Source organism: Urocitellus parryii, chromosome 4 (genome assembly GCF_045843805.1).
Source record: "Urocitellus parryii isolate mUroPar1 chromosome 4, mUroPar1.hap1, whole genome shotgun sequence".
NCBI lineage: Eukaryota > Metazoa > Chordata > Mammalia > Rodentia > Sciuridae > Urocitellus > Urocitellus parryii.
Window position 1 is genome coordinate 61,708,273 of NC_135534.1, and position 24,831 is coordinate 61,733,103.

Here is a 24,831-nt window from a genome sequence, read left to right on the forward strand (position 1 = left end):
ATAAGACTGATGTCCATCCATCAAACTTCATTCTCATTGGCATTCCTGGGTTGGAGGCCACTCACATCTGGATCTCCATTTTTTCTTGTTTGATTTACTTTAGGATCTACTGGGAAACTCTTCACTTCTGTTTATCATCAAGACAGATCCCAGCCTCCATGAGCCAATGTACCTCTTCCTCTGCATGCTGGCTGTAAATTAATTACCTTGTTGTGTGCACTACAGTTGTCCCTAAACTTCTCAGACTCTTTTGGTTCCATGATGGAAAGATTCCCTTTGAAACCAGTCTCACTCAAATGTTTCTGATTCACTCTTGTTCCAACGTGGAGTCTGGTTCTTCCTGGCCATGGCTTTTGATCATTACATAGACATTTTTAACCTATTAAGACACTCAACTATTCTGACACACAGTGTAATTGTGGAAATAGGTCTAGTTATTATATTCCTGGGTACAACACATCTCAGTCCTCAACCTATCTAGAATCAATCTAATCCTACCATGCGCTCCCTTCCTACCCCACTATGAGTCATCCCCCTTATATCAGAGAAAACATTTGGCATTTGTTTTGGGGGGGATTGGCTAACTTCACTTAGCATTATCTTCTCCAATGTCATCCATTCACCTGAAAATGCCATGATTTTGTTCTTTTTTAATGCTGAGTAAAATTCCATTGTGCATATATGCCACATTATTTTAATCCATTCATCCACTGAAGGGCATCTAGGTTGGCTCCACAGTTTAGCTATTGTGAATTGTGCTGTTATAAACATTGATGTGGCTGTGTCCCTGTAGTATGCTGTTTTTAAGTTCCTTGGGTATAGTCTGAGGAGAGGAATAGCTGGGTCAAATGGTGGTTCCATTCCCAGATCTCCAAGGAATCTTCATACTGCTTTCCATACTGGCTGCACCAATTTGCAGTTCCACCAGCAATGAATGAATGTACCTTTTTTCCCCACATCCTTGCCAACACTTATTGTTGTTTGTCTTCATAATAGCTGTCATTCTGACTTGAGTGAGATGTTATCTTAGAGTAGTTTTTATTTGCTCTGATTGCTAGAGATGATGAACATTTTTTTCATATATTTGTTGATTGATTGTATATCCTCTTCTGAGAAGTGTCTGTTCAGGTCCTTGGTCTATTTGTTGATTGGGTTATTTGTTTTTTCAGTGTTTATCTTTTTGAATTCTTTATATACCCTAGAGATTAGTGCTCTATCTGATATGTGTGAGGGGTAAAAATTTGCTCCCAGGATGTAGGCTCTCTGTTCACCTCACAGATTATTTTTTTTTTTGCTGAGAAAAAAAAATTTAGTTTGGTTCCATCCCATTCATTGATTCTTGGTTTTAATTCTTGTGCTATAGGAGTCTTATTAAGGAAGTTGGAGCCTAATCCCACATGATGAAGATTAGGGCCTACTTTTTCTTCTATTAGACACAGAGTCTCTTGTTTAATTCCTAGGTCCTTGATCCATTTTGAGATAAATTTTGTGCATGGTGAGAGATAGGGGTTCAATTTCATTTTGTTGCATATGGATTTCCAGGTTTCCCAGAACCATTTGTTAAAGATGCTATCTTTTTCTCCAGTGCATGTTTTTGGAACCTTTATCTAATATAAGATAACTGTAGTTTTGTGGGTTAGTCTCTGTGTCCTCTATTATGTACCATTTGTCTACCAGTCTGTTTTGGTTCCAATACCATGCTGTTTTTGTTACTGTTGCTCTGTAGCCTAGTTTAAAGTCTGGTATAGTGATGCTATTCACTCTGGCATAGTGATGGCTTCACTCTTCCTGCTAAAGATTGCACATCAATCTTTAAAAAAAATTCCATTGTGTATATACATCATATTTTCTTTATCCATTTATCCATTGATTGACATCTAGAGTCATTCCATAGTTTGGCTATTGTGAATTGTGCTGATATACACATGAATATGTATGTATGTATCACTATAGTATAATGACATTAATGTATTTAATATAAATTCCAAGATACTTAGTTTATTATTTTTTTTAATTTTTTTTTTTTGGTCTTTTTTGGAACTGAGGGTTGAACTCAGTTTATTCTTACCAAATTTTCAAGTTCATCACCCCTTTTTCAATAGCGTAGAGTGAATAAAGATATGGAGAAAAGATTAGCTTTATAATACCTGAAATCAAGAGTAAAGAAAAGGCAGGCATGGTGGTACAGGTCTGTTTCCAGCAGCTTGGGAGGCTGAGGCAGGAAGATTGTAAATTCAAAGCCAGCTTCATCAACTTAGCAAAGGCCTAAGCAACTTTCGAGACTCTATATCAAAATACATTTTTTAAAAAAGGGTTGGAGATACGGCTCAGTGGTTAAGTCCCTGGGTTAAAATCCTTGGTATCAAAAAAAAAAAGAGTAAATAAAAATATTTTGCTCCAGGAGTTTGAAAAAATTGTTTCAAGTAGACTGGGGTTTTAGCTTAGTGGTAGAAAGCTTGCCTATCATGCTTAAGGTCCTAGGTTTGATCCTCAGCACCACATAAAAATTGATTCAAGTATATAAATATTCATTTTTAAATTAAGTACATGATGCTGGAATAATAACATCTAATAATTATACAGTCTCTCCTCTATTCTTTATGTATCTTAATCCAACAATTCCTTACTCAAACTTGACAAGAATTATAGCATTAATATGCTTATTTTTATGGGTGCTGTAGTGCACACCTATAATCACAGTGGCTCAGGATGTTGAGGCAGGAGGATTGCAGGTTCAAAGCTAGCCTCAGCAAATGAGACACTAAGCAATTCAGTGAGACTCTGTCTCTCAATTATATACAAATTAGGACTCGGGATGTGGCTCAGTGGTTGAGTGCCCCTGAGTTCAACACTGGTACCTCCCTCCCCCAAAATATGCCTTTTTATAAATAAGGAAACTGAAGCACAGAGAAAGTACTTAACTTTCTATAGTCAAAGAAGCAGTTAAGATGAAGGCTATATCTGAACCCATTAGGTTTTTCTCCCTAGAACTCCATCAATTAATTATCAGAAAAACTGGGAACAGGTCTAGACACCTGAGAAAGTCTTCATCACAGGTCTGACATAGTAGAGGAAAATAGATGCCTGTATATGGTGGGAACTACACGCAACCAATTGCTTCTCCCTTCTCTTCCCAGAGGAGCAAGAGTCTTAAGTTACTGGGGCATAGTATACATGAAGAATCATTGCTGCTAAAAGAAAGGAGCACCAACAATCCCTCTAACCATAGCATCTGGCAGGATCATCCAAAGTCTCCAACAGCTCAGGGAGGAGTGCAATCACTGGGAAACCTCCATCCCCAGGACCCAGAAACGGCACCAGCTTAATGCCGCAGTCCGGCTGGGCAAAATAACCGGGAGGTGACAAGCAACTTGAAGGTTGAAGCAGAAACTGCTTTATTGTGGGGAAACTGAGCAGGAATTCAAGGTAGCGGGCACCCAAGGTAGTGGAGGCCTCTTTATTGCAGAACAGCAGAGGTATATATACCTAACTGATTACACACAGCTTGATTCAATTAGCATCATCTAGACACAGCAGCCAGCCAATAAGGAATCCCCAACAAATTAATGGCTCCGTGGCATTGCCTTACAAACCACTCCTCCTGGCAAACTGCCAGGTGCCATCTTGACTTGATTTTCGGTCCCAAACAGCCTAAGACTAAAGCTCATCTGGCATAGAAGATAATAGAATATTCCCCCAGTTCCCACCACCAGACAAGCAGGGATGAAGCAGCAGCAATCTAATCCACTGAGAGAGCCTCAAGAACTTGGAGGTTGAGCAGATCTCGGATTCAGGAGGAAAGGGAACACCTCAAGCTGACAGCAGGGTAGACATTGAGAAAGGCCCTCTATAGCCTGTGCTGCAGTCACTACAGACTTTGATAGCAAGAAGAAGAAATGGATGAATCAAATAGTTGTTTACTCATTAAATAAATTGAATGTGTAGTTAGCAGCCTAACAGAAAACTCCAAGCCTAGATAGCTGCATTGGGGAATTTAACCAAGTTTCAAGAACTATGTACCAATTCTACACAAAATGACCAATATTTAGCAAGAGAGTAAACACTTCTAAACTCACTTAACATAAATGGGGCAATAAAATTTAGAGGTTATTTTCTAAGTAAAATAAATAGAAAGATAAGGGATGAGTTTAGTATCACTGAAGGAGTCACAGAGCATAACTGATAGATTTATTTCCAAAGGAATTCAAGTTCAGAATTCAATTTTGATACAAATTCCTTCTAAAAATTTGTGACATCATATTTTATATTGTAATAAAGTGTTTTTTTGTGTGTTTGTTTGGGTGTTTTCTATGAAGAGCATGCTAACAAATCTTCCCTTACAGTTTTAAATGATTATTTGTGGGATTTAAAAACTAAGCAGTTCTACAATAAAAGTATTTCAAGAAACTTAGGCTTTTCTAAGATTTCATCAATTTTCCCTTGGATTTTTTCCTCACATAATGTCAAAAATGTCACATGGATCTAGATAACACAGAGGGATGATGTATAGAACTAGAGTTCCATTAATACAAATAAACAAAAGCCCACTTAGGTTGTGATAGACCTGGGACATCACAGGGACTTGAACATTCCATAAGGATGAAAAGCTTCTAAAAGTGGTGTTAAGAAGAAAAAAAAAGGGGGGGGAGAAGGAATGACAATAGACAAAACTGGAATTGAATAGATTATTTGAAAAGAGATATCAGTAAGTTTGACTCTATAAACACATCCAACAATTAAAAAATAAATCTTTAAAAATAAAAAGATAACAAATTTAACAAAATTGGCAAGTTTTGCAATTATCATATTCACAGTATTGCTTTCTTAACATCTGACATTAACATAGCTAAGTCAAGAAAACATTCTTTTTTTTTTTTTTTTTTTTGCTTGCTTGTTTTTGTTTTTGTTTTTGGTGCTGGGGATTGAACCCATGGCCTTGTGTGCGTGAGGCAAGCACTCTACCAACTGAGCTATATTCCCACCCCCCAAAACATTCTTTTTGATACTGAATTCAGGCATATGAAAACACTCTAGTATTTGTTATTTTATACCAACACTAATCAAACTGATCTGGTACTTTTTATACTTCTTTATGAAAGTCTTTAGAGTTTTTGTTGTTGTTTTATTTGCTCGTATGTAAATTTTGTTTGGTTTTGCTTTCAGCTCCCCATAACTTCAATGTGCTTAGTAACAATGGAAGCAGGACAGTGTTGGTTTTCTTCCACAGTAGAAATGTGAATAATTTTTAAACATTGGAAATATATAAATACTTTATATATGCATAAGACTTGGGATGTAATGTTTATTTCTGGGTTAAGGAAGGAGACTTAACAGGACAAAGAATTGCTACTGATAGTCCTTCCCTAAGATAGATCTATGTGCTTTCCTAATGTTCTCTGTCCAGTTTGAACATCAGAAATTACTACCACACCTTTCTTTTTCCTTTTTCTTCTCCCATACATCTTTTTTTTTTTTCCTCGTGGGACTGGCAATTGAACTCAGGAGCATTCTGCCACTGAACCCTATCTCCAGATATTTTTTTCTTAATTTTATTTTTTTATTATTTTTATTTTTTAGAAAGGATGTTGCTAAGTTTCCATAACTGGACTTGGACTTGGCAGTCTTCCTGTCTCAGCCTCCTTAGCCCCTGGTATTTACCAGCAAGTGCCACCATGCCCAATTCACTACTTCTTTCTTAAATTATTCTTTATAAACACCAGGGCTATTTTATTTCTTGGCAAACATTTTCAGCACCTTGTCTCTAATCTGTTTAGTTCTGACTCCATAAATTACAGGATTGAGCGCAGGTGGGATGACTACATAGAAATTGGCTAGAAGGATGTGGATGTAGCGTGGTATGTTCCGGCCAAACCTATGGGTCATGAATGAAAAAAATGCAGGGGTGTAGAAAGTCAGCATGACACACACATGAGAGCCACAGGTGCTAAGTGCTTTGAGCCGGGCATCCTGAGAAGAGAGTCGAAATACAGCCTGAAGGATCTGGACATAGGAAATGACAATGGCTATGATGTCACACACCAGGATAGAAATGGCACACAAGCCATAGATGATGTTGACCTTGATGCTGGCACAGGCCAGGCGGGCAATGCCCATGTGTTCACAATAAGTGTGTGGGATGACATGGTGCCCGCAAAATGGTAACCGCAGGATGAGTAGAACAAAAGGAATGGCGAAAGACAAGGGTCTCAGGAGGATTACCCATGCAATGATGAACACCACCTTGTTAGTCAGCACTAATGTGTAGCGAAGAGGGTTACAGATGGCCACGTAACGGTCATAGGCCATAGCCACAAGTACAGCTGACTCCATGCCAGTGTACAGGTGGATGAAGAACATCTGGATGAGACAGCCCTCAAACGTGATTTCTCTCAGGTTGAACCAGAAGATGCCAAGCATCTTGGGAATGGTGGATGTGGACAGGCCCAGGTCAATAGATGACAAAATGGCCAGAAAGTAGAACATGGGCTGATGGAGACTGTGTTCAGTCTGGATCACATAAAGGATGGTTATGTTCCCAAGTACAGCAGTCAGGAACACAGCAAAGAAAGGAAGACCAATCCAGTGATGCATATTTTCCAGTCCAGGGATCCCCAGCAGGAGGAAAGAGTGTGGATGAAATAGGGTGGTATTAAGTGAGGCCATGTTTTGGAGCTCTCTATATTAAAATACATTAAAGGCCAAATTCCTCTCAATCACTGAGTAAGTCTCATCCTTGTTTAATGCACACACAACATTAATTCAACATTTCAGTTCAACAAACTGATTATCCAACATTTAATTGCAGAATTGTATGCAAAGACTGATTGCAAATGATGACCAAGAGAAGCGTTCCTTTCCTCATGAAACTTAAAGTGTTAGTGATTTAAAGTTAGAGGTAGTGATTGTTATCAGTTATACAAGTAAACAATTTAAATTAATAAAATATTACTAAGATAAAATTATTCCCCTTGCCTCTTTAGATATACAAAAACTTATCCTGGAATTTTTATACTATTTCATAGAAGAATATTTGGTTTATGACTACATACTTTGTGAACAAAAAAGTAGGAATGGACTTAGACATGATAAAAGTCATTATGATTGTAAATAGGCCATATTTCCGTGCTGTGGAAATATAATTCAGACTTAAAAAAAAAAAACATCAATGAAGCAAATCAGAATCTTCTAAAACAATTTTGTATATGTGTAGACATCCTATTATTTAAGCTTCTGAAACTATCTCTCATCTCATAGTTGTCTTCTGATCTCTCCAGTACACTCTGCCTTGAGATTCTAATATTGAAGACATAGTAAACTATTTATCAGGACAATACTCTTACTGTTACTGTGGTCTGCTTCTAATAGAAAACACATACACACTCTTCATTTTTGACCTGATGATAGGCTTTGCTACTTTTAGGTGTCTTCTGGTTGACACTGTCAAGAAAGAAACACCATTTATACACATGCACACACAAAAGGATTTATGTTCAACTTTTTAAGATATTACAAAGTTGTTAGGTAAGTAAGGTAGTTTATATATATCACCCCTTGACACTAATTCTATTATTTTCTTCTTATACCAAGTTGTTGTCAGGACATATCCTGTTAATGAAGCTAAGCACTACTAAAGAGCTCTCTTACACACAATTCTCAGCATATGTGTGCATGTATGTGTGCATGTGTGTGTCTTGCAAAGGTGCATAGCAGCTTAGGTCTTTAAACAATTCCCTAAAAAAAAAACCCTTATAATGGAGAATTTGATCACAGCTATTGGAAGGGGACAACAAAATTGAGTTACGATAACTAGTCAATAGCAAACAAATTGCTAGATTGAGAGACAAGAAGAGATTTTTCAAGAAAGAAAAAAAAAATAACTGTTTAGAAAACTATCCCAGGGATGACTGTATGCAAGGAGTAAACTAAGGGGTTGGGGAAAGAGTTGTAGTACATTTTAATCTATAATCACACCTTTTCTCTTTGTTTCAGCTAATTTAACAAAATTCTGTGCATGATTATGATAGAATATTAATATACACAGGGATTGAGCTCATGTTCTGCAGCTCATTGCTAGGTGATTCATTTTCAGGATATTAGGGAAAATTATTTTCCTTATGCCTACAAAATGGTTCATCAAAAAAAGCCGGAGGTAGTTAAGGTTAGTGGTTATCCCATTCTTAAGAATATCACAAAGTAAAAAGCTATAGTGAGCTTACTTCCAATGTAGCTTGTCAGGAAATCCCTAGCAGGGGATTTTAATATAGTTAAAGGCAACTGATTTTCCTTATCTTTAGAGTTACACACTTAGAGACTACACCACTGTAAATGATTAAAACTACTTGGGGGAAAGTAGAAAGTATTTCTTGTGTTTTTCATGGTTGCAATGGATAAAGGATAATTTTTGAATGGTCTCAGATAAATCAAATATAGTTCTCCCTTCCTGTTAAACAGGCTTGGGCTAGGGCCATTATCAGACCTTTAAATTATGTTGCAAGAGATTGAAGAAGACATACAATGAGAAACAATCAGAAAATATGAAGAGAAACAACCTTCATAGATCAATAAATAGACAGGATCCAGGTCAGCAAATAACTACAGTACACAGAAAAATTAGCAAAAATGTCAAATGATATATGAACTGCATGTAGAGACTACATAGAAAGAATGAAAGCCACAATTGCTCAAATGTACAAAAGATTCTACCAACACATTCTTACCATAGTTCTCATACCATTTTCCTATGATCAGAAGGTTTTAATTTCTTCCCACTACTATATCACCTACTGCTCTTTCCTTTGTGCTCAGCTAGCCATAGATAAGAATCCATACTAAAATGTTACTTATCAGCAGACACACCTGGAGAAGTGATCATATCTCCCATACATTCTTCTGAATTCCATATACTTAGGAGGGTTGTGTTTTATACTGTGTTCATAACCTCCAGAGTGAGACCTTAGGAACATCCTGGGGACTCTGGAGACCACAGAATTCTGAAATCAGAATTAACCATTTCACATTAAGTTAAGAGATACAGAATAGACAATCCATGTCCTGATTCTGAAACTGGATTCTCAAATTTAGGATTATCTTAATTCTAGGAGAAGATGATGATGATGATAAGATGATGATTATAAATTTCTTAATTTTGTTTTTCCAACAGGGGGCCTGGATTTTGTTCTAAGGTCTTTATCCTGACCTCACCAAGCAGTATGGGGCCCTTCCATGGCCCTTAATATGTTGGCTAATGACTATAATACTGCTGGGTTTATTTTCTTAATACTATGCAAAACTACCACATTAACTCATATTTTTTATAATTGTGCTACTACAAAAAAATTAAGCAAGTACACTAAGACCATTACCATAACTCAATATTTAGCATTTATCTTAAAGTTAGAAATTCATACAGTTTTGCATACACTAGCATCTATCATGCCATTCCAGTCAGAAAAAAAAAATGCAGGAGGCAGAAACTAGTCATGTTGTCATCATTTTCCCATTGACTTTGTAAATTAAACCATGTACAAATTTCATTATTCTCTTAATTTCAGTTTTGAAGCTTATAAAAGGAGGAAATTTGTTAACTAAGATCGATTTCTTTTATATTAACATGAGTTTATTATTCTACCTAACTGATATGGAGACAGAAGTAGAGGAGACCAGAAGAATTCTATAGAGCTGAATTTTCAGTCTTCCATTCTAGAAGGCTTGCCCATGAGGGACAGGGACTGATGTTAGACTCTCAGAAGATTAAATTTCATGGTACATTCTCTAATGATTCAACAAATATGAACCAATTATCAACTTTGCATTTGACACTGTTTCAGGCACTGTTTAGTATTAAACAGAACCTACAAAATACTTTTTCTCTAGTAAGAGAAGAGCAACAGTCAGAACAATTAAGGTTAGTATAGAGATGACAATATGAGTTACATGGAAACATAAAACGCAGAGCAGAGTGGGGATGGTGATGGTAAGGGTTGGCAATTCTAAGATCATCAGAAAACTAACACTAAAAATATGGAATTTAAGCACAGGTTTGAAGGAGGTGAGGAGGAAAAAAATCATGTAGAATGTGGGAGAGGGTGAAGAGAAGCATTCCAAGCGGAGAGAGCAGCAAATGTAAAGGAAAGCAGTAGTATCTTGGCGTGGTACAGGAAAGCACATTCCACAGAATCAAAGTCTCTATGATACAACAAAATTAGGAACCCACAGATCTTCACCATCACATAGCCATTCACAGGCTATCTCTGAACAGGAAAATGCCTAAGGAGATTCTCATAATATCTAGCAATCAGGGAAGATCATGAAATTTATTTCAGTAAATCCAATTGCTTGTTTGTTTTCTTTTCAATTTTAAATATAATTTTAAAGGCATGGTAGCAGAAGAAAAACAAACACATTGTCAAGTTATCAATAGCTACTCTTTAAAAAGTTGACTGATAATCCCTGAGGGTATTTATATACCTTCTCATTCTTGCTTCTGTCAAGTTATGATAACCCCTGTTAAAAAGGATTCCATATCCACAAAGGAAAAAAAAAGAACATCATGTCAAGAACACTGCAAGAAAACTCAAAGTCAATGTTTCTGATGAACAAGCTGCAAAATCCTCAACAAAATATTAGCAAACCTAATTTGGCAGTATATAAGATTCACATACCATGACCAAGAGAATTTACACCTGGGATACAAGGTTGTTTCAACATATCTAGATGTTTTTAACAGAATGAAGGATAAAATCATCATGTTGATGGATGAGGAGAAGATGTTTTCTTAGAAAAAAACTTCAACAAAGTCAAAGTCTTTTATACTAAAAAGTATAAAATACTATCAAAAGAAGTCAAAGCACTCATAAATAAACAGAGACATCTTCCATGTTAATGGATTAGAAGACTTTATATTCTTAAAATGTCTACATAAACTAAAACCAACTACAGATTCAATGTGAACCCCATTAAAATCCAAATATTATTTTTTTACAGAAATAAGAAACAATCCTTCATAACACAACACAAGTCAAAAGGCAAAGAAATGTTCAGCAAGAAGAGCAAAATTAGACACCTCAAACTTCCTGATGTAAAAATATTTGCATAATCTATAGTAATCAGAACAATGTGGCACAGGCATAAAAACAGACATACAACCCAATGGAATGGACCAGGAGTCCAGTAGTAAATCCATCAACATTTGGTCAACTGATTTTGCTAAGAGTTCCAAGGATATTCAATAAGGTAAAGATAATCCCTCTGATGAAGTGAATATCCAGATGCAAAAGAATAAAACTTCACCCTTATCATATATCATAAACAAATATTCACTCAAACTGGATTAAAAACTTAAGACATGAAAACATAAAACTCCTATAAGAAGACCTAGGTGGAAATCTCCCTGACATTTTATAGGCAAGGATTTCCTGATTATGACACAGAAAACACACAATTTTTGAAGGAAACTTTGAAAGTTAATGGACAGTTGAAGACACATATTTTGGTCTCACAGATGTGTATTTACCTCCAAATTCATCAAACGGTGTACATTGCATATGCTTTTTGTGGTGCATTAATTATACTTCAGTGGTGTAGTTTAAAAAGGCAGAAGTTATAGAAACACATTAGTTGTAGTATGAAGCTTTAGAATAAAATGCAAAACTTAAAAAGAAATGAGAAATTTAATGATTACCTTGTGAGTCTACCTGAACCCTTCATTTACTCACTCTGTGTTGGAGTGCAGTAACTGATGCTCCTGTTCCTTCATAATCTCTGACTTTAATTTAAAAACAAAGCATACTTGTTTATTCAAGGATAAACATTCTTATGAAGAGCAACTCTATTCTAGTTGTAGCTATTTCAATCAACTAAAACATTGCATTTTTTAAGTTCTTAAACCACATGTCTTTTTTTCTTTATCTTTTTTCAGTTTCTCCCTCTATTTTCCTGATATATTCCATTTCCATTTCTTACTCATGGTTAATTTAATAACCAATAACTTATTCCTTCAAACATTTTATTGACTTCAATGAGATTATATTTATATAATAAATATATAATAATAATAAATAAATAATATTTATATATTACATATTATATGTAATATAATATTTATCAATATTCAATATTCAAAGATAGAATAAAATTAGGCTGAGGCAGGAGAAGCACAAGTTCAAAGCCAACCTCAGAGACATAGCAAGGCCCTAAGCAACTTAGTAAGTCCCTGTTTCAAAATTTAAAAAATAAAATAAAAAGGACTGGAGATGTTACTCAGTGGTTAAATACTCCTGGGTTCGATCTCTGGCATTAAAAATAAATAAATAAAATGATATGTTAGATTTGTATATACTTACCACTAATTTTACATGCATGTTAACAATTTTCAATATTTGTTTTTAGTATCTTCTACTCTACTAGAAAAACTCTACAGATACAGGTTGTCCTTATGTGATCCAGTCCCTGTTTTCAGCCCCACAAGTAGTAACAGACCAACATATTCTGAAAATTACAATTATTTAAAGGTATCCTATTGGCAAATTTCTTCCTTAATTAGAATATTTCACTCTGTCTGGATTATTATCTTCTCATAGTTGTCCACCATAGACCTCCTTCATGTTGCACTTAAACATCAGTTTCTTATCTACTCTTACTGGTCCTTCAATCTTGGTCACATTTTAAAATTTATTTACATTTAGAGGGGAGACATTTCTTCATTTACTTCCATTTGTTGCTGATCCCTCTCTTGTCTTTCTATTTATGGATTCTAACAAAATAAAGGAAAAATAAAACCAAAAAAATAAAATATAAGTATACTAGATAAAGGACTCTTGCTTATATACATAAATGCATCAAAACCCTGCCTATTTCACTCAACTCTAAATTGATATTGGATACAAAGGAGACTAAATGTATTGATCCCTGTTCTAAATTTTGTAAGACCATGGATAAAAGATTTAGCTGGTCTAGAAAGATGGACTTCACTCACATTTGTAAGTTAATTTCATAAAAGATTGAAAGGTATGAATTTTCAAGAGATATGCAAGACACACATGTCTAACACAGATTTTATAGGAATAAAAAAAGTGTGCAGCAGGGGATTTCTGTTTTGTTGTTTAGACTTAGAAAAAGGAGAAATAATGAAAAGAGCACTGAATCATAGCACAATAATGTCCCCAACCAGATGCAAAGGATTGACTGATTTCTGGGGTATTGCTCTGCAACTTTTTCTCAGGTTCATACAAGTGGGAAAAGTGAATGATAAAAAGCTGTTTGTGATTTAATCAGAGATGCTTTTCTCTGGTTAGCCAAACCTTTGACCCACAGGCATTAATTTCATCCAGAATTCTTGGTTGCCCTTGCTCAGACACTGGATATATTACCAATATGGTGTCAACAGGAAGACTCTCAAGGGTGAGGCTCAACACAGGTATAAGTTGGAGCCCTTCCAGTCTGGAGCTGTCATTGAGCACATGCAGAGCTGGTTGCTGAATTATGGATGAGCCAAGATAATGATAAGGTAAAGACTCATAAAAGCAGGAAACACTAAGGTTGTATAAACATGAACAGGAGAATATGTGCTCTGGACATAGGTGTGGATAGGATCAGGGTCAGGAACCTGCCAAGGTCAAAGAACAGCAGCAGTCTCTGGGCAGGGATAGAGTAACAAATGCCTATGAAATCATCCTGAGGGAATGCAGAGGTTGCAAAGGACATGAGTGTATCTGAGCTGAGCTCCAATTCTCCAGCACCTGCTCCATGTTCCTATCAGACTTCAACTGAAGAAGATAAACTCAAAGACAGAATTATTTTTAAAATTAAGGATTGCAACCACAGAGCATTAAACCTCAAACAAGCATTGAGCCCTATTTTAGAGTAGAGTGCTATGTACTGCCCTGGACACACACTCATGAAGTCCTCCATGGCGTTAGCTAAGCTCTGTGAGTTCAGCTTTGCAGATATATAGGTTAGTTATTATTTCAGGGTAGAAAAAGGGAAAATGACTTTGTAGGAACATACCTGTACCAATAACTATGAATGAGAAATAGGTTAGTTTATTTTTTTAAAAAGGAACAACTGAAGAAATAAAAAATAATATAAAGTGGATGATCTGTCCAATATCAATTTACTTAGAAAATTTATAATATTATATGTAGAGCAGAGTTATTGACTGGACAGCCCTTGTCTTTTGACACAAAAGTATATTTTCTCCATAAATGATGGTCCAGAATTATGAAGGCATGAGCTCCATCTACTATTGTTTTGCACTATAGAATGAGTTAATGAAAGGTTCATAGAAATATTCTAGGTAATTAAAAAATCTGTTTCTCCTGACTTTATTTTCTTGTAAGTCATGGTGCACTTCATGACCCAGATTGGAAACCAAAATCCCCAGAGACCTGTGTACTTTTAAAAAACTGGCTCTAGGGAATTTTCTAATGAAAGTTCCTCCCAGGCAAAAAGCAATGCCCTCATAAAAACTGAGCAGGTTTTGACAATGCAGAGATAGGAGTCTGTTTTGATGCTCAGCCTGGTGAGTCTTTTCTGTCTCTCAACTTAGAGATGCACAGGGGAAAGAAGAGGCATAGAAGAGATGACAGGAGACAAGGGTTATGTTTGGGGAAAACAGACTAAGGATGAAGCTTTGGGAAAGAATAGGATCATGGTGAATAAAGGCTATGTAATATTAATAAAAGCATTTACATTTCATTCTGAATCCAATAGGTGTGCCTTTTGGAAAAAAATTTTTATATCTAATGCATGAGGGATAATATGCATGAGGGATCTCTTTGGAACATGGTTCAATGTTTTGAAGGAATTATCTGTTATAAAGCTGATAACAGATTTAAGTTATTTATCTTTATTATCTCTGTTTCCTAGATTAAGAAACTGAGTTGTAGAAATATTACATTACTCATGCAATGTCATACAAGTAATAAACAATAGTTACTATTTTCTTCCCTTTAAATCCAGAGTGACTCGGTCATAAAACTAGGGTTCAACACAATCAGTCCAGTGCAGAGCTTGTGTTCTTGAGCCTTGGGAAGCACTGAACTGTAATGACTTCAAGAAATGGTGATTTGAACCATTCCAATTAGAATGTAGACAGTGTGCTGGTTTTGATGTGTTTTTAAAAGATGAATTGTTAGTATTTTTCTTTAAAGAGGTGGAAAAAGGAAAAGGATGATCCTTATATTTTTAAATTGACCATTTGCAGAATGATAATGGCATTCATAGAATTAGACAGCAAAAAAGACGAATAAGTGACAATTGGCATTTGGCGGAATCAGTGTTGGGAATTCAATTTTAGAAATAATTAATTTGTACTATTTTTAGAAAAAAAGGTAAAAATAATTTCTTAGGAGAATTTAGTCATGTAAATCTCAGTTTTAGTTGAATAAATATTATGGACACATTTATTTAGGAGTCTTTATTAGAAAGATAGCTATCAAAACTGTGAATGTGAATGAGATTTTCCATATTGATTACATTGAATGAAAATGAAATACCTCACAATAACAAAGAGGGTGTTTGTAGGTAATACTTTTAAATTAAAAGCAATAGAGTAAGCTGTTATTTTATGTAGAATGAATATATATATATATATATATATATATATATATATATATATATATATATATACACACACACACACACACACACCTATACAAGAAATTATACAAACTATACTATTGGGGTGGAAATAAGTTTCTTTGACATAGGATACAATTTTCAAAAATCCTAAAATATGTAAACTTTGAAATCACTGGTTTTTTGAAGAGGTTGCATAAATCTTCTTATTAAATATAATACTACAACAACTAATTATAAATAAATGTATTACTTATATTGTATATTGCCGGGGGCCAGCCCCGGCGGGGTCCAGGGAGTCCCGAAGGAGGAGTGGCGTCGGCGAAATGATGAGACAGGAGTCGTTCCCTTTGAGCAATCTTCAGAGAGAGAGAGCTAAAGCTGCTTTCTCTGGGTCCCCTTTTTATTACAATTTTTCTCATCATTATAGATTCACAATACGTCATTGATTATATAACTTAAAACTTTGCCAAGACATGACATTTCCTTAACCATGATTGAGAGCACACCGATCTACATTCTTCCAGGATATGACCCCCAGCCATACAATCATCAAAGTACAGAATCATCAATAAAACATGTCACCAATTTACATCCTTCAGATTTTCCCAAGATTTACTATTTTTCCCAAGATATGTTATTTCCTTATTAACTAATGTCAAACTAAGTATCCAGACTCTAAGTTTCTTAATTAATCATTAACCTAAAGTACACCTGCACTTTATTTTTAATCTAAAATTCCCATCTAAAAAAGTCCCTTTAAATCTTATATTTAAAATGTCCTAAAGTTTATGAATCATCCTTAAAGCATATCAGAAACCTATATAACTAAAGACTTAATAATTTCTAAACTTAGGAATCTAAATAAAATAATATTTTTAACATTATTTTAAAACTGTGTCTTATAAAACTATTTTAATTAATTCCTAAATTTATTCTCATAAAACTGGTTGAGCTGCTTTCTCAGAGAGTTTCTTTTGTTTCTCAGTCAAGGTACACTAGTTCTCAAAGAATTTGTTTCTCAGTCAAGGTACACTAGTTCTCAAAGAGTTTGTTTCTCAGTCAAGGTGCACTAGTTCTCATAGAGTTTATTTTTCAGAGAATGATTGTTGTCTGTTATTAGGTTTGTCCACAATGTACTAAGATAGAAGAATAGCCTTTTATTTTGTCCTTGATATGCTGAGGGGTGGGTAGCAGAACAGCTTCCAAGGCATGAACTACCTGTTCTGTTCTAGCCATCTGAAATTTAATTTATTTGGCATTTAACATACTCATGCCTCCTGTGAGAAACATAAGCATGAAAATGCAAAGTCCCAATTACATAAAAAAGGGTCTCATGGTTTCGGTTACCCACCAACCAGCGTGGCTTTGCCAGCATTCATCCTCACTGTGACCCTGTCAAGACAGTGGGAGAGCGGCTTTGCCAACACTTTTTCTCACTGTGACCCTGTCAAGACAGTGAGTGGGGGATCGCCTTCACCAGTATATATTTGGAATATCTATTTTAACCAGTTTTATGTATTAAATTCCATAAGTAGATATTTGAATATTTCATCTTATTGGAAATGTTTTTATATTCAAGTTGTTAGCCAAATACATATTTTAATGTTTTTTTTTCAAAAATCAGGGCTGCCTTATATATGGACGTATATACCGTGCCTATATGATTGTAGTATTGGTCAGAAGCCATGTGAAAATTACTCTAAAAAAGAGGGAAGAAGTAAAGAAAAAAATAGGCGAGTGTATTATACTTAAAAGATAAAGCAACAAAATACGAACATCCTAGATATTATATTTGACTAAAGATATCATATTTGATAAATTCTTAACTGTTAAATTTAGCTTTATGAAGGTTAAAAATATCAAGCAAAATGATCTTGATCTCTAGATATTTAATCATCATAAACAAGAAAAATTATCTTTTTGTTCAAATGATACATGGTGCTTAAATGCTATCTTATTCTAATTTTCCCAAATTGTACTGTGTTTATGTGTTTTATAGACATTTAAAACTATCTTTTAGTGTATATGCATATGTACTACACACACAAACACACACATATATATAAAGAAAAATAATGAGTGAATCTGTGCTTCAATTCTTTGTTTTGCTTTGTAAAAACTGATGATCTCCTTAATTACTCCCAATTTACATGGATTGGGGTATGCCTTTCTTGAAATAGACATTGATGTTCACAAAAAATAATTCAGAAAGAACTATGTAATTCTACAGAGTTTGAAGAAGTCAGATTAGTTGTAACTTTCTTAGAGGTGAGTATTTGAAGAAAGTTTTTCCCCAAAACTGGAACTATTTTATATTTCACTGACAATTTAGTTTAGTGACCTTGTATTTATAATTTCATTTGGAATAATTTTAATAAGTGAAGAATGTTTGATGTAATGTGTGAAACTGGATAGGTAGTCCTTATTTCTCAGAAAAAGTAGTGCATGATTACCTCTTAGCAACATTTTATGTGGTGTCATATATTCAGAAAAAATGATGCCTAGAATTGTTTTGTACATTTATACACTTTTCATGAAGATGATTTTTGTATGCAGATACATCTATCTAGTAGTCATTTACTCTCTTTTATCTATAAAATATGCTAAATTTTTGAAGTTGGAGTATAATCTTGTTTTTAGTCATTTATTTATTATAATTTATTATACATGATGGAAGAATGCAATTCATTTCATATTACACATTTAGAGCACAATTTTTCAAGTCACTGATTGTACACAAAATATTTTCACATCATTCGTGTCTTCATACATGTACTTAGGGTAATGATGTCTAACTCATCCCATCATCATTCCTTTCCCTATTCCCCCTCCCTTCCCCTCTCTCCCCTTTGCCCTATCTAAAATTTCTCCATTCCTACCATGCTCCCCCCACTCCAATTGCCATTATAAGTCAGCATCCTCATATCAAAGAAAACATTCAGCCTTTGGCTTGGGGATTAGCTTGCTTCACATAGCATTATATTCTTCAACTCCATACATTTACCATGATTTTATTCTCTTTTAATGCTGAGTAATTTTCCATTATGTACACATACCAAAGTTTCTCTATCCATTCATCTACTGAATGGCATACGGGTTGGTTCCATAATTTAGTTATTGTGAATTGTGCTGCCATAAACATTGACATGGCTGTGTCCCTGTAGTATGCTGTTTTTAACTCCTTTGGGTATAAACCAAGGAGTGGGATAGCTGGGTCAAATAGTGGTTCCATTCCAAGTTTTCCAAGGAATCTCCATATTGCTTTCCATATTGGCTGCACCAATTTGCAGTCCCACTAGCAATGTGTGAGTGTGCCTTTTTCCCCACATCCTCGCCAACATTTATTGTTGTTTGTATTCTTGATAATTGTCATCTGACTGGAATGAGATGAAATCTTAGAGTAGTTTTGATTTGCACTTCTTCTATTGCTAGAGATGTTGAACATTTTTTCATAAGTTTGTTAATTGATTGCATATCTTTTTATGAGAGAGTGTTACAGAATAGAAAACACATAGTCCAACCCACATAACTACTGTTTTCTTATATTAGACAAATACACCAAACATGTAGATTGAAGAAAAGATAACCTCTTCAACATATGGTGCTGGGAAAACTGCAAATACACAGGTAACAAAATGAAATTAAACCTCTAGCTCTCACCATGCATAAAACTCAACTCAAAGAAGATCAAGGACCTAGAAATTAAACCAGAAACCTTGTGCCTAATGGAAGAAAAAGTAGGCTCAAATCTCCATCATGTTGAATTAGGCCCCAACTTCTTTAATAAGATTCTTACAGCACAAGAATTAAAACTAAGAATCAATACATAGGATGGATTCAAACTAAAAAGCTTCTCAGCAAAAGAAACAATCAGTGAGGTGAATAGAGAGCCTAAAGAATGGGAGCAAATCTTTACCACAAGCACATCAGATAGAGCACTAATCTCTAGGATATATAAAAATTTCAAAAATCTTAACACCAAAAAAACCCAATAATCCAATCAACAAATGGGCCAAGGAACTGGGGTATAATCTTTTAAAACATTATTTACATTCTTATCACTATCCCTAGGTTAGGATACTTGCAAAATCCATGTGGATTTTTTTTCATGTTTCCAAGTTTTGTTATCTTCTTTAATTTTGTGTGTGACAAATTTCTTTGGAACAATTAAAGTACTGAAGGAAAGGGATAACAAAGAAGGGAGCAAAAATTGGACTTAAGGCCAAAGATTAAGAACTACCTATATTTAATGAATGGTCAGTGGGACAAATATCTTTCTAAAAGACTGAAAGCATTTAAAAAATGGAACTAAGAGAGGTTGAAAGGAAATTGGAAAAGTGAATTATTTGTCTTTCTAGAACCAAAAATTGCATTATATAATTCTACAGTTATAAATGTCATCATGTGTCAATAATGACATTCATGGAGAAGCATTTGGTCATGTTATTGAGGATATATGTGTGGATGGATCAGAAGGTCTTACTTTTGAGAACATCCACTTTATTAATTTTAGAGATTATGATTAAATTAAAATATTGCTGTGAAACTTATTTAACTAATGGAAGAAAAGTATCAGAAACTGATAAGAAATATTTTTCATAAATATTCCTATTTATAAACACTGAGTTAGTGTTTATAAACACTAATATATACATTTGGGGGAAGGGTGTCATATTGCATGGACTTCAATTTCTATTTTAAATTGCCTCAAAATAGTAGCAAATAACAAAATATTTAAAGTATTTACTTAATGGACACATGCATGAAACTGTTAATAATAAGATTAGAGTACAAGTTGTAATTGGCCTAGGCACTTTTTATAGTCATTCATCATTTTCATATTAACTTCTGAATTACAACAATGAATTCTAATAAGTGATGCTGGGGTGCAAAAATGAATGACTATATCCCATCTGCCATTAAGGGATTTATATTTTATGAACTTTTTATTGAATTTTCACATCCACAAAACACACATTGTACATGTGCAGCTTGATTAATAATCACACCTGTATAACCAGCATATAAATCAACACATATTATTAGCACTTCAGAATTCCCACTTAAATTTATTGGAATATACCACAGAGTGATAACTATCTTGACTTCTTAAGCATTATATCCGTTTTTCCTGCTTTTTATCTTTATGACTGATTTCTTTCCCTAATCTTCATTTTTAAGATTCTTCCATATTTTTGTATACAGTTGTAAGATTGCTCATTTGTATGACATTTCACTCTATTAATTTATTGCATTTAATTTTATATTGTTTATAGACATTTTTTGAGTGTTCCACATTTTAAATAAGACACAGACAAGTAGACATGAATGATACATTGTTATTAAGAGAGATTGGTATTAAGACTTTTAGGCACCCAGAAGAAGACAGGATCAACTCTACAGAAGGCCCAGGAAGAAATATCAAGTTGTTCTTATAGCAACACCAACAAAGCAGGATACCTCTGGAAAAGAGTGAAAATGCAAGATGTTTTTAAACACAAGACTGCAGGCATTCTTGATTTGGAAGATGAGATTCTAATTAACGATTCTTCCTTTAAAGCATTCATGCCTTTATCATTTTTCTCCCAGTGATCTTGAAAATATCTTGTCAACAGATCTAAAACTACCCTTACTATAACTTTAGATAATTCTGAAATGTCAACATTTTTGTTCCTTAGCAATTTTGTTCTTAAGACAAATCAATATCCATAAGAGTGTAAACATTTATATAACCTAGAAATTAGATGTTTTCTTCCTTTTCCATATTCCCTAATTCTATTATAGGGTTTTGTTTATGCTAAGAAAGCACTCTACCACTGAGTCACGTTCCCAGCCCTTGATATTTGTGTGTGTGTGTGTGTGTGTGTTGCTTCTTTTTTCATTGTTGTCATCTAAATCATTTATTCATGACTCATTTGGCTACCTACCTAATGTTTAGACTTTGCACCATTTCAGGATACAATCATATGATCTAGGAAACATAAATTCCCCCATTTTATTTGCAATCAGAGAATACAACACCATTTCTTTCCTCCCCCCTTGGAAATGCCAGTTAAGTAACTTACTTTAATTCATTAATAATCAGCTCTGCATCTATTCCTAAAAGTAAAGTTTCTATTTACTGAGAAATTACTGCATATATGTACAACTGGAAAAAGGGAATTTTTATTGATGTTTTACCATTTTCCACTCATGGAATCCACAGAAAATGTTGTCTCCATGAGTGAATTATATTTTTACTCCTCCATTCATCAACTGTCATATCTTTAAAAAAAAAACACAATCCCATCACCGATGGAAATAATTTTTCCTCCTCCTGGTCCTGCCACAGAGCACCATCTGCCCAGTGCCTCCTACTCCTGGATTTGCTTTTCTTCACATGCTTATCACCCGAAGAGCACTACTCTCTCTATAAATCTCTGTCACAGGTTTTCTTGGGTTTGTTTCCTTTATACCAATACCTAGATAATGCCCTAACATTTTTTTTCACCAAGAAGGTGGTCATAATTTGTATTGCTATCTGGAATATTCAAATGGTCAGAAGAAAGTTTTTGCTATAAGATAATTGTACATATGGGTGAGATACTTTGTTAGTAATCTCCTATAAAATATTATAAGCCAGGGACATGAAGACAAATAATAGGGATTTAGATAACTTTTGAAATGAATGAATTATCATGAATCCAATTTTCTGTGTTCCTTTTGCTTCTTTCTCTAGTGTTTACTTCAGCATTTCATCAATATCCATCATTGTCTGAGCAATGATCTGTAGGTACAAATTTATGTTAATCAGGTAGATTCTCTGAGCTTTAAACAAGATTGTGTATTTGCATACTACATGTGGAGGGTTATTTGTGTGTGATATATAGTATATATAAGGTCTACATTGTCCTTTTATTTCTTTCCTTTTTCTTTCCATTTCCATTCACCACTTTCCTCCATCATTTAATTTCCATAAGATAATTTTAAACTTCTAGAAGCCTCTTAAATTCCTAAATTCTTAGATTGTTCAAATAATTATGTAAAATTGATATTATTCATGTCTGTTGTAAGGACTAGAGATGATTTTTCCCAAGTTAAAAAAAAGTTTTATAAATAGAGGGCAATACTGCAACAATTGATTTCACTATTATTCTCTATCTCATTTTGTAATTATATGACTGAAAATTAATGAATGAACAAATTTTAATCCTTTAGAGTAATTTTAATATTTTGACATATATTTTGGCAAATTTGTGTGTTTATTGAGTATATATTACCAATTTTCTATTTCACCTTGCATATTATCATTCAATCAACTGGGATTAATTTCCAGTACTGTATTCAAAGGCTAGCAGACACCTAAGTTGATCAAAATTCAGGAGAGTTCTGGTATTGATGATACTGCTGATAATAAAAAGTAGTTAATGAATAGAGAGCTAAAATTATTTCATAATATTGGTGATATTGATAATGTATCAAAGAGGAGAAGGCTAGCAAAGTTTAAAGTCACATGCAGAACATCTCATTTTAATTTAATTCATAATTATCTTTAGAGACTTATCCTTGGATGTCACTTATCTGAAGTTCTCTGTAGAAAGTGTATTTCAAATTGTCAGATTTGCAGAAGAACCTGTATTAAAAGGTACAATATTCCTTATATTATCTTTAGGTCTCAAAGGCTGCAGAAAACTGGTGACTTGCAGTTTTGATGTAAATACCAATCTAAAAAACATGGACTCATGCATTCCTAAACAGGATATACCTTTCCAATGATAGTCAGTCTCACCCCTCTACCTTCTTGTTGCTGGGGATCCCAGGACTAGAGGCTCTTCACATCTGGATCGGCTTTCCCTTCTGTGCTGTATACCTGATTGCCCTCGTGGGGAACTTCACCATTCTCTTGGTGATCAAGTCTGAAAGCAGTCTTCACCAGCCCATGTTCTACTTCCTGGCCATGTTGGCTACCATTGACTTGGGGCTCTCCACTGCAACCATCCCTAAGATGCTTGGGATCTTCTGGATTAATCTCAGAGAGATCATCTTTGAAGACTGCCTCATCCAGATGTTTTTCATTCACAAATTCACACTTATGGAGTCAGCAGTCCTCCTAGCAATGGCATATGACCGCTATGTGGCCATCTGCAACCCTCTCCGATATAGCATTGTCCTCACCAACAAGATTGTGTTTGTAATTGGTCTTGGTGTGTTAGTGAGGGCAATTATATTTGTCATTCCATTTGTATTTCTTATACTACGACTGCCCTTCTGTGGGAACCACGTCATTCCCCACACGTACTGTGAGCACATGGGTCTTGCTCGCCTGTCTTGTGCCAGCATCAAGATCAATATCATCTATGGTTTATGTGCCATATGTAATCTAGTGTTTGACATCATCGCCATTGCCCTTTCTTACATCCAGATTCTCCATGTTGTTTTCCGTCTCCCTTCACAGGAAGCCCGACTCAAGTCCCTCAGCACGTGTGGTTCTCATGTTTGTGTCATCCTGGCCTTTTATACACCTGCCCTCTTTTCCTTCATGACACATCGCTTTGGTCAAAATGTCCCCCGCTATATCCATATACTCCTGGCCAATCTGTATGTTGTAGTGCCACCAATGCTCAATCCTGTCATCTATGGGGTCAGAACCAAGCAAATATATGATCGTGTGAAGAAAATGGTACTGCAGAAACGAGGAACAGAAAAGGAATAGCAGCTATTATGAAGACAAACAACAATAAGTGTTGGTGAGGATGTGGGGAAAAGGTATACTCACACATTGCTGGTTGGACTGCAAATTGGTGCAGCCAATATGGAAAGCAGTCTGGAGAGTCCTTGGAAATCTGGGAATGGAATCACCATTTGACCCAGCTATTCCTCTCCTTGGACTCTACCCAAAGGACTTCAAAACAGCATACTACAGGGACACAGCCACATGAATGTTTATAGCAGCTCAATTCACAATAGCTGAACTGTGGAGCCAAACTAGATGCCCATCATTGGATGAATGGATAAAAATATGTGGCATATATACACAATGGAATATTACTCAGCAAAAACAGAGAATAAAATCATGGCATTTACAGGTAAATGGATGGCATTGGAGAAGATAATGCTAAGTGAAGTTACCTAATCCCCAAAAAACAGATGCTGAATGTTTTCTCTGATATAAGGAGGCTGACTCACAGTGGGGTAGGGAGGGGAAGCATGGGAGGAATAAGTGAATTCTAGATAGAGAAGAGGAGTGAGATGGAAAGGGAGGGGGCAGGGTAT

General features: G+C 34.9%; 2 protein-coding genes across 2 annotated transcripts; one reads left to right on the plus strand and one right to left on the minus strand.

Annotated features, from left to right (window-relative positions):
• Positions 1-5,727: 5,727 nt before the first annotated feature.
• On the minus strand, positions 5,728-6,666 carry LOC113191320 (olfactory receptor 52E1-like). The gene has a single exon (XM_026401013.2). The coding sequence runs from the start codon at positions 6,661-6,663 to the stop codon at positions 5,728-5,730; it is 936 nt and encodes a 311-aa protein (XP_026256798.2). The 5' UTR covers positions 6,664-6,666.
• Positions 6,667-13,906: 7,240 nt separating this feature from the next.
• LOC113191318 (olfactory receptor 52E2) lies at positions 13,907-24,271 on the plus strand. Its single transcript, XM_026401010.2, has 2 exons — positions 13,907-13,911; positions 23,317-24,271. The coding sequence occupies exons 1-2, from the start codon at positions 13,907-13,909 to the stop codon at positions 24,269-24,271; spliced, it is 960 nt and encodes a 319-aa protein (XP_026256795.2).
• Positions 24,272-24,831: the final 560 nt, after the last annotated feature.